Here is an 18,429-nt window from a genome sequence, read left to right on the forward strand (position 1 = left end):
AACTTAAAACGTGTTCGACATGGCACTGGCTCTGGAAGCCGCTTGCGGTCACATGACGCAATTGCAGTTATTCTTTGAAACTACTTTGGCATTGCACCGCACTGACTCGCGAAAGGTCTCAACAGGCCATTATTCGAGATTTGCTGATGGTGGAGTTCCAGGAGACATCCAGGGACGCAACAGGGCCGAAAACAGTGGACCAACGGTAGACCGGAGTTGGCGTTCAGATCGACCGCAACCTTCTCCAGCTAGGCCATGCAATAGGTTCACAAGTGATCATGGTCCAAAATTCTGTGGGTTCCGCAATACTTTAAGCCATTATTGCTGTAAGGTGGGGCATATCGATCGGGCGTGTAGAGGAACCGGGGGCTATTTCAGCCGAGAGATATTCAGCAGCCTATGGACACGAGGGACGAGAATTCCTGGCGCAGCTGCCAGCTAAGTAACGAGGATTCCAGTGGTAGCAGATACAGAATGGTGCAACCTTGCGACGTTAGATCTGGGGATGCGACTCACAACATGAAACTGCGGGCGACGAGTAAACATGGACACACAATTTTCTGCATGTTCTCATTTCCCTGAAACTATGCATTCCCTCGAATACGACTCCTTGTTTCATCTTCCCTCCGAAGTGTCAGCACCTCCAATTACTATAACTTTAGGAGTAGAGGGGCACCAATTAAAATTGGAGGTTATACCCTGGTACTGGGTATTCTATTGTTGGGCACAAGACTTTCAAGGCCGCATTTCTCCATCGTGCATCAGGGGCCCTGGGGGTTATCCTTAGCACCTGGTCAAAGGAACAGTTGACATTGATGGGAATTTTTTTTGAACGTGCATTTCCCAACACACAGTGCTAAACTTCCTTGTTAGTGATGACTTTCCTTATAAACAATATAAAGTTATGGTACCTTTTCACACGATTTATTCAAGACGACCGGTTTCGTCGCAGAGGAGACGTCATCAGGTACAGAAATCTTTGTTTTTACTGTTATTTTGTTGTTGTTTATCTGGTTGTTATGACGCGTCGGTCGCTCCAAAGGGGGATAGCTCAATAAGAATTTGTCTGGACTATAGTGCCACCGCCCATACTGCATGCATGCGAAAAATTTCCCCCTGCCAACCATTGAGTAAATTGTCTGCAAGAAGTTTCTTCGCAAAAATAGACTTATCTGAAGCATTTCTGCAAGCAGGAGTCTTCAAAACTCCTAACGTAGAATACACATAAGGGGGTGTTTCGTTGTCCAAGATTACCACCACGATTATGTTGTGCAGCAGCTATTTTCAAGGCATAATGGAACAATCCATGCAGGTTTGGAAGGGGTCTAAGTGTATATTGATGATGTACTGTGTCATGCACCTTCAAAAGACTTGCTGTGGGCACGTGTGAAATCAGTTTTGGGTAGAGTAAGGGATGCAGGATTCAAACAAAAATCGGAAAATTGCAAATTTGATGTCAAGGCTCTGGAATTCATGGGCCTAAGAGAAGGGTATTCAACCGACTTAGGAGAAATTAATCTCCCTTTTAAATGCTCCCTCTCCTACAAATGTGGCTGGATTACAAGGTTATCTAGGGTATATTAATGATTATGATCGTTTCTTTCCAAAAAAAATTATATTATGTTTTAATATTTTTTGTTTGAGCATAACTGAAAGGGGTAGGAGTTGCAATGTATGCTTTGCGGGATGTTTTTTTGATGTTCATTTATGCATAGCAGCCTGCCCAGCAGGAGGAAGCGACAGTTCAGGACAGTTGCCAACGAACATTCGGGATAGCAGAATGCAGCCCTAGTTCTCGACATTTATTTCTCGTGCATTGTGAAGTAAATAAATCCTAGGCATTCAACGCAGAATTTGTTATTCCAACGCACAGACATAACTGTTAACCTGTGGGATGTTTGAGTCATACATGATAAAATTTCTATTTTGTAACATTTTCATACATTATTTACCGCCGATCGTAAGCAGCCTCACTGAATGATTTATAAAATAAATAGTTCATTAAAGTCACACATTAAATACATCTAAGAGCCCATTACTGCTGAAAGTGCCATTATTATCGAAAGCAAAAAGCATGATCATTATAAAAGAAGCTTTTTAGGAAAAACGGTGAGACAGGATATTCATAGGATACACGGTTACAGAGGAGAGATACAAAAAAAAACATTGCAGCTGAAGTAAGCTGGTTTTATGTACTCTGCATTGGACAAATTAGAGACAACAACTTTGAAGCTTCCCGGCTTCTTCAAAAGAATGTGAGAGATTTTTAGAACAAGTGGGACTATGTTCAAAATAATGAGGTAACTAAATATTTTACACCTTGTTAGACGCGAGGCAGTGGCTATAATACCACATTTTGTAATATTTTAAGCCAGAACTCATTCGTAGAGCAGTATCAACAGGATTATCTATGTAAATATAAATAACAGGACAATGAAAGAAGTATAAACTTTCAAAAAGATATAATGCCTTAAAATCATTGCCGGAAAAAAAATATATACTAAATAAAGATTCTTCTACTACAAAATTTGAATTCAATAATAAAATTAATTAAACAAAATACATCATGTTGACAGGGTATTTTCTTTATTGTGATAAAAGTCACGCAGTTATCCAATAAGGGATTTAAAGTGAAAAACAGAGTCATTGGAATTCCTTTAACAATTAAAAATTAATATATACCTAGTACTCAAGGAATATGCTATGCCTTGATACACACCTTGAGGTCCAATAAAGCAGTCAAATTCTCAGCAATGGCCGTGATGCCAATGCCCAAGTCCTTGTCGGCCATGTAGATGGCATGCTGATCCCAATCGTCCCAATACAGATTATCCTTGAACACAGCAACAGCAAAAGGATAGAACCCTTGACCCTGAGGAAATAAGGATAGAGGAAACTATAGTGCCTAAATTTCGATAGACAGCAAGGGGGAAAAAGTACATGCCATCTAAACCTGAATAAGAGAGGGGCAGCTATCTCCGAATCATCCTTGCAAATGAAACTACTTGAAGAAACGAGATAGTACTAATGAAAGATACGCCATACACTATTCAAGCTACTTTTCACTAGGAAGATAAAACATAAAATAGAATGCTATCTAGGTCATTCACCTCAACCGCGGTTGAAAAGTAATTAGTATGCAAATTGAGCATTTTGAAATACAGGAATATAATGCCTTGGAATTCTCACCAGTTTCTTATATTTCAAAAAAGTACCTTCTCACATGCGATAATCCCAGAAGAGTCCTATCATCGCAGTTGAGTATCCATTGGGAGGGCTATAGACCGCCCCATAGAGGGGGCTATGGCTGCTATTCTGGATGGAATAGCATCATGCTATTCTCCGATATTGCAACCGATGTTGCTATAATATAGTGTATTGTAACGCCTATGCTATTTGGTATTCAGAACGGTTGCAATTCGTGTTTTTACTACACCGGAAGACGTAATTCTCAGAATAGCATAGGCCCGTAGCAATTCACTATTCAGAACGGCGAATTGCAACCGGTAGGCTTGCTATAATATTACGCAGTCTTCGAGGCCGAGCTATTCGGTATTGCAACCCTGAATACGTGCGCATTGCGATGTCGAATTGTTTTTCTGAGGTTAAAGTAACATAATCAAGCATTGAAAAATGGAATAATAGCCAAAAATAAAATGTTATCTGCTTTATTTTAATTAAATAATAGTAGCATAAGTGATGAATATTTCACTAGTTAAGTGAATTGGTTAGAAATTAACATTCGAGCTTAATATATGAAGCTCAAGCTTGCTTCATCGACAGTACGAAAACAATAACAATTAATGCAAAGAATTACTACGATTGGCCCAAATTTTCCGTGTTTTATTCATATTTACAACTCATAATTTTATTTCATCACTTGACTTGCTACTAAAAATATCCTCAATGTAGGCTATCAGGTCGGTTCTTGAAAATTTTCAAGCTTGTGTGAACACACTATCTCGCCAAATATAATAACAGTTATAGCTTTCAATGAAAACCATATATTACCATAATAATACCATATACTTTGATCAGCCGTTCATTTCCTCAATTGGACAGTATATACAAAAACATGCAACGAGTCGAAATTATTTTCCCCACTATTTGCTACCTTCTACAATTAAAACTTAAAATTTACAAACTTATAACACGGGCAGTCGACTTGAATTACTTGCTTGAAAACAAAGGATTTCTCCGAACACCAATAAAGTTTCCGAACAAATATGATTCGCCACAAACGTTTAATGGAATATCCATGTACATCATTAATGCAATATATATCATGTGGAATTCAATACAAATTGTTTCCTCTATAGGCAAGTAAGTTATTCACACAATTAAGTTTTAGTATATCGGCACAGTTCAGGGTCTATCAAAAATTTCAGTGAGCATATTAAAATCAGCTGATACGAAAACAATAATAAGTGACACAACAGCACTTTCCACGCGATTCACTTTTTCACAGTTGTTCCATCCATCCTCAAATTCACCATCACATCCCTCTGCTTTTTCCAAATCTGCAGCTGAAATATTGATACTATTCCATCATATTACATGAAAGCACAGCGGTGACGTTGCCACCTACTTCATTTCCTAAACAGAGAATGAATTGAAATTAGGGAGTCATATAATATAAAGCTAGTATTAGAAACGAAAGCTTCTAGTTCATACAGTAAAGCTATATCGTCACGATCAAAGCAATAAAAGTTGGTACATATTTATTTTGACATGCAACGAACAGACAGACTTCGAAGCCTAAGACAATTACGAAGAAAATCAAACATATTTAGGTTTCAATGATTATTTCGCATAACATATATCTCACGATAAAGGACCGATCGGATATAGGTAAATGATTCAATATTTATGCCCGATAAATCATCATTATAACAGTAAAATTATGACCTAACCCACCTGTCTGAAGCCATTGTGATATTATCAAAACAACAACAATCAGCTGATTTCCTAAACGAGATTTTCAAAGCATATTATATAAATCCACGGTTTAATATAATTTTTAAATGCAAATGAAGCAATTATTTGTAATTGCAAGTCAATATTCCATAAAATACAGAAAAATATATAAAATATCTTCTCCCTCATTGGTTGCGCAAACTGTTCAGAAATTTTTTCATACGGGAAGGGGCGGAGCTTCCAAATAGCTCACGCAAGAAATAGCATGCTGCTATTCCGAACAAAATTATTACTACGCTTCATTCTGAATACGGGGTCGTTGCAATAATGACCCGCAGAATAGCATATGCTATTTTTTGCAACGCTTATCCAGAATAGCAGCATGCCTATAGCTACTCCTCCATTGGGTCGAAACACACACTAGATTAAATCGAACTTTTTTAAGGTGCCACTTAGCACCATTTATTTCGTTATATTTTCTGATACATTAACACGCTGTAACGAATTGAAATACTAATTATCCTAAAATTTAAGGCCTATTTTACATGCTAATGGTATGTTTCAATACAATGGCACATCCAGAGAGGGGCTATGGGGCAATAGACCCCAATCCTGGGTAGCTAATTTAGCCCCCCGTGCTCCGCATCCTAGATCCTAGATCCACCACTAATTAACCGTCAATCCCACAAGCAGGCCGATTTTCAAATGCTAATACATATATCATATTATTTCCATGTCCCTTGTTCAGATTGAATGATAAAAGTAAGTGGATTGTAAATATATGCAAAAGAGATGAACAGTAAAAGCAACAGTTCAAAAGTAGAGAGTCCTGTGATGCATATGGAGAGAGAATAGTTCAATCTACCCTATTCCATTGTCATGTGAAAAGTGGGAAAAATTGCCATTCTTAGACCATATATCTTACATAATTGTAAAATTTCTCCTTAACTATGATACTAAGCTAATCTCTTACAATTCAGTAACATCCAGATGTTATTTTTACAAAGCATTCTCTGTAAATACGCTTGAGATAAGGTAGTACTTTACAAATTCTTTTCACCTCATAAAAAGGAAGCTTATTAACTGACTCGACTGCCTATCGATTTTGCCTATTTCTGTTCACAGAGCAATACCAAAGCTTATAGATAACTTCTGCCACCAAATTCGGTGCAAGGCTAGTTCAGGTAATAATGGTTGAGATCATGACTTAACATAAAATAATATAGAACCCAATTCCACAGCCAACCCATCATAGAAGAATAATGCTCAACTTTGGCAATTGATTGGCACAGTGATTGTGTGCGACAGGGGTCTGGTACCAACTTAGGAAGGGGTCAAAGATTCATCCCTGGTTTGGAGAGCATACTTAGGGCGGATCGCAAAAATCGATTTTTTTCAAATCCATCTGGCCCAATGAAAAAAAGTTGTGGGACCGATCAAAAATAAGGCCTGAAAAATTTGAGACCTGTACGTGAACCCCTGACCCTCGCTCAAATGCAATTTAGGGGGGGAGGGTCAAAATTCGAAAAATACAATATTTTATGGTCATTTCCAATAGATTTTTCCGAGTTACTGACCTTCTAGGTAAAAATTTCGTGCATTTCGACGTATCTGCCACCGTTTAGCCACAAAATGCCTAATTTGAGTCCGCGTCCGCGAAGAAAATATTCCAACGCCCACGCAGCGTCGCGGATACCAGTGCCGCAGGCCGATCCCTTCCCCTCCACGCTCGCTTCTCCCCCTCCCACGCCTCTAATACAGCAAAATTCATCCCGCGCATGCTGCTAGGAGGTCGTTTATCTTTGATAATATAAATCAGAAGATGGTAGAAGGTAAAAAGCGATGCGTAGTGAGACGACTTGTCCCTTATTTGGCGCCTCGTCGGCGTTAAACAAATCGGTGTTACCAACTTTTAGAGAAGTTATGAAATAATTTTAGACCTGCGCACGCAGGAAAGGAGACTACGGTCTTGAAGACGCCTCTCGAGTGGCTATGAAGGTTTGGGAACTTAGGTTATGCATTTCTATTCCGGTATTGTCCGACAGCTGTGACTAAATTGATGAATAAGGGTGAAGGCCGCCGGCGTACCCTCCCCGCTCTCCTCTCGAACAAAATTCATGCAACAAAATTCACACCAAGTGCGTCTTTCTTCGTTGGTCTTACTAATATTTGATGTATCAGCATCGTCCAGTGAGGAACAATCACGAAGGAATTACTCAATTACCTGCTTTCCAGTCTGTATTTCTTATGTTAGTGTAATTCCTCGTCTTTTGATGCTGTCAACAAAGTTTTGGTAAATTCTTTCGCGATTCTCTCGTCCGTATGTATAATAAAAGGAATATTGAAATTTAAATTTGAACTTTCATCAATAGATTTTAAAATTCCACAGCGCTAAGCTCAGATATAGCCGAAGGAACCGGAGTCTCTCTCCAATATATCATCAGCCTTTATGTCGATATTAAAATCCAGCAATTAAAAAAATCTCGAATTGGTCGCCAAACGCATCCTTGCAGAAACGCAAATTGGGTCCCTAGATTACCCTCCCAACGTTCATGTCGCAAATCCAAGTAACATAGTGCAATTAGCAAAAAGACTACTGTAAGGGATGAAATACGATTTGATGCTTTCCCGGCGAATGATGTGGGTAAACTCTTTTCGGGGTTCAACAAAATTTATCCCTTAGGATGAGCCCCCAGTCGGAGCTTGAAATGTTGGCCATCATGGAAAAATTAACCCGGTGGGAATCCCGAGAAGAGGTTACCCACACTGCAAGGGATGTTGAAATTATGCTTATATCAAAGGGATGATGCCTCCTTTTTGGGCGGTATTCGCTTGGTACCATCATAATCAAATCCTTTTTAATTCTGTTATCTAATTTTCACTCGGAAAGGAATCGATAATCGCAGATTTTATAACTTTTGCTAATCCTCCGACGGGGGAGGCAAACCTCCAAAAGTGGGACCCTGTTTCTTCAACTAACACCACACATTCCCCTCTAAACTTGTATTGATAAGTCATCCTTTTGCCTTTTTTCATCAGACAAGAGTATAGTATTTCATTCCAATTAAATGGAATCCTTTGATGACGCCACTCTTTTCTTATTTACAGGATTTAGCATATTTTTCTGTATACGTAAGTAATTCTGGTACACTAGCTTTGATGTATCTTACGAAGTTATGACTTTTGCGTTAGCTAAAGTTGCGGGAACGAGCATTGCTGTTGCTTGGTTCTTGCATATACCTCTATCACAGTTGGCAGACGCATTTTCCCCGAAGAAGTTCCAATTTGAGGTTATAGTCCTTAATGTTTATTTCATGAGGAAAGTAGAGATACAAATCGGCTAATATCTCGCCAGTTTAATTTTCTTCGGATGAATTGACGAAGAAAATTTTTGATACTTTTTTCCCGTACAAGAATTGACGATGTCGACTCAACACTCTCCTTTGATTCCCTTTTTTCCTCAGTTGCCGAGTTTCTTTAGGGTTCAATCCAGCAGCCATCATCTTTCTTTTCGTTAGATTGTCTCTCAAAATACTTCTCATTGGGGGAACCTTATGCTCCTCCATGCACTTACACGCAAAAATATCGCACAATTTAAAATTTTTTGAGTCTTATACTTCAATAAAACCCACTTTTGGCCTCTTACGATTTTCCGTAAGTTTTAGTACTTCCTGTGGTACCGCTAAATCCATTTAGTCACATTCATAATGGAAGAGAAGCGCGTCACCATAGTTCGCACACCTTCATAGCCACTCGAGAGGCGTCTTCATAGACCGTAGTCTCCTTTCCTGCGTGCGCAGGTCTAAAATTATTTCATAACTTCTCTAAAAGTTGGTAACACCGATTTGTTTAACGCCGACGAGGCGCCAAATAAGGGACAAGTCGTCTCACTACGCATCGCTTTTTACCTTCTACCATCTTCTGATTTATATTATCAAAGATAAACGACCTCCTAGCAGCATGCGCGGGATGAATTTTGCTGTATTAGAGGCGTGGGAGGGGGAGAAGCGAGCGTGGAGGGGAAGGGATCGGCCTGCGGCACTGGTATCCGCGACGCTGCGTGGGCGTTGGAATATTTTCTTCGCGGACGCGGACTCAAATTAGGCATTTTGTGGCTAAACGGTGGCAGATACGTCGAAATGCACGAAATTTTTTCTAGAAGGACAGTAACTCGGAAAAATCTATTGGAAATGACCATAAAATATTGTATTTTTCGAATTTTGACCCTCCCCCCCTAAATTGCATTTGAGCGAGGGTCAGGGGTTCACGTACAGGTCTCAAATTTTTCAGGCCTTATTTTTGATCGGTCCCACAACTTTTTTTCATTGGGCCAGATGGATTTGAAAAAAATCGATTTTTGCGATCCGCCCTAGCATACATGTTAAAGTTGCCATCATTGCCATGAATTTTAAGCGCTACCAAACAAAAAAACACACTTACATCATTGGAAATGACTTTTCTAAACATTTTGCCGTCCAAGTCTGAAGAACAGATCGACGCAGCATCGACCCAGTAAATGCGCTCTGCAATATGATCAACCGTTATGCCATTGGGCAAATCCACCAGGGGTTCAGTGAATAACTTGCAAACATCACTGCCGTCCAAGTTGGCTCTGCTAACGCTAGCGTCACCCGGAGACCAGTCCGTCCAGAAAACATAGCTGGAGAACAAAGACTTCACATGAGAGAGGGAAAGATGGAGAGACTAAGGAGAATGAGGATAATGGTACATAACGTTGACATCCTCCTTGTAGATATGTATGCACCAACAGTCAAGTAAAAGCACATCCGAAAATATACCAAAATGCTATCATCAGATGAAGTGAATCGAGTGCTACTTTCCTTATATTGTGCGAGGAAATGCCTATCTCATATAAACTGTGAAAATTTCTTTAATTTACATTGAGCTACATGCTAAATGTTGAGATAATAGGGTACATTCCTTCATCAAAGAAAACGAAAGGCATTGATTGCGATTCATTACCCATCATTATTGTATACATAATATACAAATTCTTTGGTTTTAGGAATCCCAGTTTAACCCCAACTGGCCTAACTCAGCCCCATACCTTCCCAGCCCTTCTTCCTACCACAACCCCTCTTCCTGCCTTCAAAACCACCCTTCAATGCCCGATATCCATTCCCTCTCCCACCGGAATGCACTTGAGTTTTTATATATACGAACGTGAAATGAGCATATTCAACAGTCCAATATTTATTTATGAACGACGATATCAAAGGTGTTATAGTGAAATGAAGGAATGCAATAATTTGAGCGCCCAATAAGTGGTCAATGACTTGTTAGTGAAGCCCCATACAGAAATAACTGGACAATTTTGAGTATTGATGAACTGGATGCTGGATGAACTGTATGAAAGAAGGCCATTGTCTATTGGAATACTATTGACTGCAGGTGTTCTTCGTTCTGCAAAAGAGAATGTAAAGGAGTTGTGGTCAACTGATACCAGCATTCGTAGAGCTTTTTTTCACAGCATCTATGACCTGCACAAGATTTGAACGAATCACGAGATTCATGCGATTTGATGACAAAGATACTAGGGCCCAAAGAAAACAAATTGACAAATTAGCTGCTGTCCGTAATGTCTGGGATATTTTCGTTGGAATAGCCAAAATATGTTGATCCATGTGATTGCGTGACTGTTGATGAGCAACTGGTATCCTTCAGAAGAAATTGCCCTTTTAGGCACTATATTAAATCCAAACCAGGGAGATATGGGATAAAAATCTGGGCTGCAGCTGATGTCAAAATTTCGTATCTCTTCAATTTGCAAGTTTACGCAGGGAAATTACCGGGGCAGCGAGATGAGAAGAACCAAGGGACTAGAGTGGTCAAAGATCTCATGGAGCCTCTATATAACACTGGCCGCAGTGTCATAACGGAAAATGTTTTTACTTTCATGGAGTTGGCACTCTTTTTTGCATCGAAAAACGTAACTCTTCTAGGAGCAAAGAGAAAGAATAAGCTGGATACTCATTATGACTTGAATAGCACTAAATATCGTGATTTTTTTTTTCTAAGTGTGCTTTCTTACATAAAGACGGCCATGGTCTCGTACATGCCAAAGAAAAATAAAATGGTGCACTTACTAACATCGCTATACTTGCATAACAAAATATCTGACTGTGAATGTAAGAAACCCCTAATGATATTAGAATATAATAAAACAAAAGGAGCTGTAGAAAATGCAGACTAACTCATAAAAGGAATACATATGTGCCCGAAAATAACTTATAGATGGCCAATCAGGCTATTCATGAATATAATAGATATAGCAACTAGTAGGTATGCATTTGTCATATTTATGAACAAAAATCCAGAATGGAATAACAAGACCTCGTTTAGAAGGAGAATATTTCTCAAGTGTTTAGGGCATGAACTTTTTCTACCAAGCATGAAAAAACGCCCAGAAAAAACTAATAGTATACTTGTTACTTCTGCTCATCTGGCATGATGAGTAAAATAAGCAAATTCCGAAATGGCCGAATCTGAACCCAGTTACGGCAAAACCAAAAGGGGCAGATTCCGAGGTTAGTGGTAGTTTTCTGGGGCCAAGAAATGGTCAGGTATACTGGATGGGAGGGCGACCCTTTTTCGAACCCTTTCTCGGGGTCTCAGAGATAATCCGGGTGCTCGGGAGACGGGCGTCACAGTATGAGGTAACCGCTGCCGATATGACCTGTCGTAGTACATTTTTTTACTTTACTAATGTCAATACTTGGAGGTAAAGAAATGCGCCCATCATACTCATAGTCGTTGGGAGATTAAATGCGTTTTTTGATCGAGGTTCTACGATGAGAAATAAGGATTCGATGCCCAGTGTCCAATCCCTATCTTACCGGTATGCAACGCAATTTGTATACATGCTGATGCGAAATGATGCAAAACCTGGGTATTAAATATATAGCTTGGTTTGTGGTCCATCACAATGTATGATTGCTATTTTTCACTACGGTAAGAAGTCAAACTAGACGTTACGATCGATGAAAAAAGTCGAAATTTCGATGTGTAAATGGTATTACAACAAAATGTTGGATCGAAGAATCGCAGATATTTACCAGCAAGCAAACTTGCTGAAACGTAAAATGAAGTCAAAACATTTCGAATGCGAATTACCTCTGTAATAGTGGATATATGTATAACTGAAACGAGCAGATACGACCAAACAGTATTTCACTAAGGGAAAATTTATGGATTATACGTACGGACGACATGTGCTAAAGGTCACCAGTGAAGGAACGTAAAACAGGACAGAGGACCACAATATAGATAGAGAAGTGGGGATAAGCTATCAAGGGGCTCTTTCCGTGCGATAATTGTGACATTCCTCTAAGATCACTCGTGCAGTTTGAGACGACTGACAGTAGGCTAAGTAAATACAACCCCATGTTAAAAATTTTCTTGATCAGATATTATTCATGAAAATCACCAAAATCCAAATCTTGATGACAGGGAATAAAAATAATAATACTTAACAATATCAATTGTTTATAATGAAATTAGTTATGTGAATAGAAGTAACATATATTAATAATTAATTATAAGGAATCAGTTGTACACGCACACATTTTCAAAACAGTCAAACATTCCGTCTGGAACATTGGTTACCAAGTGGGGTCCATCTGGGACCCCATCCGTATTTTTATTGATACAGCTTACAAATAAATGTAATTTTTATCCTACTTTGGCCAATTATTCGGATTTAAAAAGTTGTTCACATACCTGGAGACACATGAACGTGAACATTTTTTTTTCCTATTTATTAGCGATTTTTCAAGTGTGGGGTCCCTAAAGGACCCCGCTCGGTAACCAGAGGGTTAAAGAATGTTAATGGTCGATTTCAACCTTATTTGAAAAGACCAGATTGGGTGCTTCCCATTCGTCGACGCAAGTTGACTTGCGTCGACACAAGTCGTGTTTTTTGCTTTCCATTCGCTGGAGTTGCCGACACAGGCGGACTCACACCGACTCTGACGAAAAGCTGAGTTTAAGACAGCGGACAGAGGAATTGCGCATGCATAGTTGTTTTGGCGCCTTTCGCCTACATTGGAGATAACACTATTTTTATAGGAGATCAATTTTTGTACTTTAGTTGAAACATTTTTTAAATAAGTTATTGGCAAGTGTGCGATATGTTCAAGGTATGACGTTTTAAATAAATAGGTTATATGCAGAGATAATAATGCATTTTTTTAATTTGCAGTAGTTATTATACAATTGTGAGATAAAAATTTATTGTTATTTTAAAATTTTGTGATTTTGAGTGAAATTATTTCTAAATATACCTGCCATGCCTATAACTAAGTCGAATTACATGGGCTATAAACTGCTCTTCGTTCATCTAAAATAAAAGACAAATTTCAGCACAAGTTTTACTTTAAACGGTCAAGAGAACAATCCAAATAACCAATGATCAGAATCCAACATTGGTCAATAATATAAACAAAAAACATCCCAGATCTTCATTCTGAATCACTTACATCGTTCTCTTTGGACAAATTTCCAGGTTTTCTAAACTCGTGTTCTACCAAGTTCTACGCGCATCAACTACTGCGCCTACGGTGCTTTCCATTCGTGGCTGGCTAGGAGTTGACTAGAGTTAACACAAAGTGACACGAGAGTCGCCTGAATGGAAAGCACCCATTGGTGCACATGCGATGCCTCTTCACGTGACGTCACAGGGACCTAGATTCTAAACGAGTAGATAGGAGTTTTACATCGCCTGAGATTACCAATGTATGCATGAGGCACAAAGCTATGGGAAACATGTCTTAATAATAGCCTATTAAAACTACCTATGGTCGGAAAGTTCTCTTCGTTTGACAGGGAATTAACAATCTTTATTTAAACCTAAAGCAACCTGCTAGCAGGGTTCTGTACGCTACCACCATGCTCAGTAGCAAGCACTCTGCATCGTAGCGGCGTTCATAGCCTCGTACCCAGGTGGCCTCACGCAACAGTAGCCAGACGTCACGCGGGCTATCCCCAGCATTCATACTTAGCCGTCACGTTTTCGTGCGCTTGAAAATTTTCACTTTTCATTTAATCGCGAAAAATAGATATCGTCATTTAAAAATCTAAAAACGTGAAATATGAACTCCAGCGGAAATAAAGGAGAACAAAGACTTCACATGAGAGAGGGAAAGATGGAAGGTCTAAGGAGAATGGGGATGAATGGAGTTTAAAATGTCATTCTCCTTGTAGATATGTAGACAACAACAGTCATGTAAAAGATATCCGAAAATATACCAAAATGCTGTCATCGGGTGAAGTGAATCGAGTGCTACTACACCAATACTGTGAGAGGAAATGCATATCTTATATAAATTGAGAAAATTTTTGTAATTTACATTGAATTGCATGCTACATTTTGAGATAATCACACTGATACTGGTAGTACACGGCGTGCACAGGTAGCTATCACAATAAGCAAATCTTCAATAATCTTAATAACAAACTTCGTAAGAGCGAGTTTTTCAGGAATGATTGCAAAAAAACATAGCTTGACAAAATTCCTAGTCTCTTCAATCTCCCGTACTGAAACGCGCACTGCGGAATAGCTTCAGAGTATAATAAACGATACATTAAATTATGCAAAACTATAGTAATTCTTCGACATACGAACAATATGCGCTCCGGGAGCTTGTTTGTAAGCTGATAAACCTACACTAAGCAACGAAAAGTGTGGTAATCCTGCAGAATGAAACTCTGCATTACAATTTTGTGTTCACTCACGATTGTGACGAACCGATCTAGCTGTACGTGTGACGCCGATGGAGACGAATAAAATGCGCTGTCGGCGGGAAGGTGGAAAGGGCGAAACGCTGAACAGTTACTGACTTCATAATGCATTTAATTGACACTGCGTTCAGATTGTGCCCAATGTGCGAGTTCCAACTGCATTGCGCACCCAGGGAACTTCTTAACTAAGGTAACTTTATAACCCCCGGGACGGGAACAGAAATTCGTAATTTCGTTATAACGTTTCTATTCCTATATTGGGTTAGCCTTTTTGTCAGGACCAACGATTTGCTTCGTAAAAATGAGAACTTCGTGATAACGTTGTTCGTACTAACGAGAGTATACTGTACCACAACTACCGTATATGCATGAGATATTGCAGTACCTACATTCTTCAGCATCAGAACATATTCGTTCATAATAAACGAGGACATGATAATAAAATGAGGAGGAAAAAGTTGTACAACATACCTATTCACTAATTCGAAGCTACTAAAAGACCTCCCATTCCCATGGCAGTGAAAATTCACAACTGCATGATAGGTAAATAAAGTGCCATAAAAATTGTATCGACTGCAGACTTTGAAGTCTGTGCTAAATGAAAAGTCTTATTATTTGATGAGTTTTTAATGGACAATTTCAGAATTTAATTACTGCACATTTATATAATGTTGATGGTGGTATATTATTAAATGTTTAAAATACATTAGAAGATCAATAATCCAGAATGCTTCGGACCAGACGCATGCCGGATTAAAAATATGTCCAGTGAATAGATCAGAAAGTACCTAAAGATGTAGGCAACACTGCAATATGGAAAATATTCTTTTCGAAACGTGCGCTGCCATCAGTGGAAATGATGCACTGTTGACTAATGGGTAAAGTAATGAGAAAACCCCAACCAAATTCATAAATTGTGTGATTGAAAAAGATTCGAAACATTTTAAAAAGTTCTTAAACTGTAAATCACTAAGACAATCAATCAATCAATCTTCAACGAATCACAAATAAGTCATGAAAATATTATTGATGAGATCACCTGTGAATAGAAGGTTTATGGCACAACATTTTTACAATACGACAAGAACATCAATATTTTTCCTCTCCATATTTTTCAATAAGTACCTTTATTCAATAACTAACAAATTCCATGTCATTTTCACGACTACTTACATAAAATTATCAGTACCTACTTATCAAGCCCAATAATCGAGTGAAATCCCACTTCGAATATCTTACGATAAATAATAGCCGAGTGTGAATTTCAACTCTTATTTTCCATATTAATGGTCGCAGCTAAGCTTATAAGTGCGGAGAAAGCGAGTATTTCGGAAAAAAACTTATTGGCATTAATTTCATTTCATGGCATTACGTTTGCTTTTCACTCCTTTCATGGAACTGTATTTCACAATCCCCGATTTTACAAGCTTGGGCCATGAGGAAGGGTTAAACATTTTGAGAAAGTGTACTTGTGAAAAGGGATGACATATCTGGTAAAAAAAACAACTGCAAGGCTGCTGCGCTTGCAGCAACTCACTATTTCACTTTTTCATTCGGGAATTTACGTAAAAAGACCTTCTGATCGGGAAAAGAGGCTCCTTCAGATGTTAAAAGGTTATCTATTATGATAACGATATCTGAATGAACAAGTTTGAAACAGAATGTTGAATCTCACTGCTGCAAAATGATTGAATGTAGATAAAATATTTTAGTAGAATTCCTCTTTATGGCGGTCGGAGCTCAATGAATGATAAAATAAGTAATCATACTTCAAGGAGGTAAATGAACAATTATCATTCATGTTCACAGTATTTTTTATAAAACTGCATACGACATCGAATAGATTTCGTGTAATTTTGGGCGTGCGTCGTGCACAATGTAAATTTCAACCTATTTCCATTCCTATCCAAATCAAGTCCGGAAACTTCAAGAAATGGACATCATACCTGTACTGATACCGTGAAAGGGAGGCTTTTGTTTGATTGGTGTGAAGACAGCTAGATTATGAGACCGCAATTAAACCACTGAGATAGCCGTTTATTGACCATGCAACTTTTAAAAAAAATAGAAATTTTGAAAAACTCGGGAAAACCTTCCGTAGTAACGATCATTTTCTTATTTAGATTTCCGGATCATCGATCATCTACTGCATTACACTTTTACTTCCGTAACGACAAGGACAATTTATTTAGCAGTTGATAACAGTAAGAGCAGTAAATATTATGTGTGAAAAAATTATAATATTTATTTAACCAAGATACTCTGCTGTATTGACCAAATTAGCCATACCAACTCAAGAAGAGAAACAAATCAAACAGCGACACCAAAGCAACACCAACTCGAGTAAAACTTCACTGACCCATTCACCCTTTTGTCGCAGTCGAAGAGACAGAGAGGAAACAAAAAATCACATTTGATTCCGCACAGGATTGTAGTTACCCTTGCATGGGATGGACAGCAATCCCTCGAGGTTCACTGAGGACAGTGGAATTGAGGATTGTCCTGCGCATCCAGCCGAGCCTATTTGTATCAATTCGGATCACCTCAATCGTGGGTCTCATTGCATCCACAAAGAAGAGCAGGTTGCTCACCCAGTCTAGAGCCATGCCTCCAATGGAGCCCACATCTGTTGCCACTAATGTCTCAGGCAATTCCTTCCCATCTGAAATGCATTGCCTCTGAAATTTGAGATGCGAAGATGAAACAAAGAAAAAAACATCAACATATCCTCAAATATTTAAATGCTATGAATACGTACTCGAATAACATGATCCATGATATCGTCCCAATATACACAGTTGTTTCTCAGGTCAAATTCAACGGCTACCGCATGTTTACGGTTTTCAACAGAGAGGACCTGAATTTTGTTGTTTTCGAGTTCAAAACGTAGAATTTTCCCCCATTGTACAGCAAGCATGAATTCCTTTTTCTCCCTGAAAAAATTGCAAAGAAAGGGTTACAAAATTAAAATTCAAGCTAAAATTAAGTTTATATCTTTCAGGTATATTCGATTACTTGAATGGGCAAGGTAGACGATCTGGCAGGAAACGTGTTTCATAACCTCCTTCACAACTATCCCCAGGAATTTTGACGTAGCCCTTTGTCCTGTTGTACATCTGCCCTGGGCGGCAGGAGGCCGGAACAGCGTATGGATCAAAGCTCAGAGACTTGAGCCTAATGCACTGGTGAAACACAGGATCACGCTCAAATCCATCGTCACTGAAAGCAAAAATTGATACTTTACAGAAATGGGTCATTAAAAATACAGAAATGGGTTACATAATATTGTAAATCAATCCATACTAAATTAATTGAATAAATGTTTTACCGTAAAGTTTTGGAAAAAATGCTGTTAGAAATATGATGCTCAGAAAATAAAGGAATGATGCAACGCTAATTTGTATTGGTAGAACAGAACGATGGTATATTATCAAAAAACACTTACGAATCCAGACTAAATGATTATGAGCTGTGCTGAAATTCATTAGATAACTTATTCAAGCCCTTGCACTTGTGTTGGGTGGTAAAATTTTACACGACCACCGCTGGAAAACGATCATCGTAGATCCTCAGCAAATGAAGGAAATATCCAGGAAGGACAAGAAGGATTTGAGTCACCAAGGAACTTTTTCCTGAGATTATAATTGATTGTATTTCAGGGCCAGTTAATTAAATTTTTACAATATTTTATACTCTCCCATGTACTGACAAATAACAAACGATTTCGATCGGGTATAGCCACGGTATAGATCA

The 18,429-nt window shown here is 38.6% G+C and overlaps 1 protein-coding gene across 1 annotated transcript in view; it reads right to left on the reverse strand.

Annotated features, from left to right (window-relative positions):
• Nucleotides 1-18,429, reverse strand: part of LOC124154473 (sortilin-related receptor-like) — a 57,767-nt gene that overhangs the window by 22,306 nt on the left and 17,032 nt on the right. Inside the window, exons 10-14 of the mRNA XM_046528227.1 lie at nucleotides 17,692-17,895; nucleotides 17,435-17,609; nucleotides 17,116-17,354; nucleotides 9,358-9,577; nucleotides 2,720-2,872 (exon numbers count right to left, since the gene is read on the reverse strand). Of these exons, the coding sequence (XP_046384183.1) occupies nucleotides 2,720-2,872; nucleotides 9,358-9,577; nucleotides 17,116-17,354; nucleotides 17,435-17,609; nucleotides 17,692-17,895 (991 nt within the window). The remainder of the gene's footprint in view (nucleotides 1-2,719; nucleotides 2,873-9,357; nucleotides 9,578-17,115; nucleotides 17,355-17,434; nucleotides 17,610-17,691; nucleotides 17,896-18,429) is intronic.

This window comes from Ischnura elegans, chromosome 2 (assembly GCF_921293095.1).
Source record: "Ischnura elegans chromosome 2, ioIscEleg1.1, whole genome shotgun sequence".
Lineage (NCBI taxonomy): Eukaryota > Metazoa > Arthropoda > Insecta > Odonata > Coenagrionidae > Ischnura > Ischnura elegans.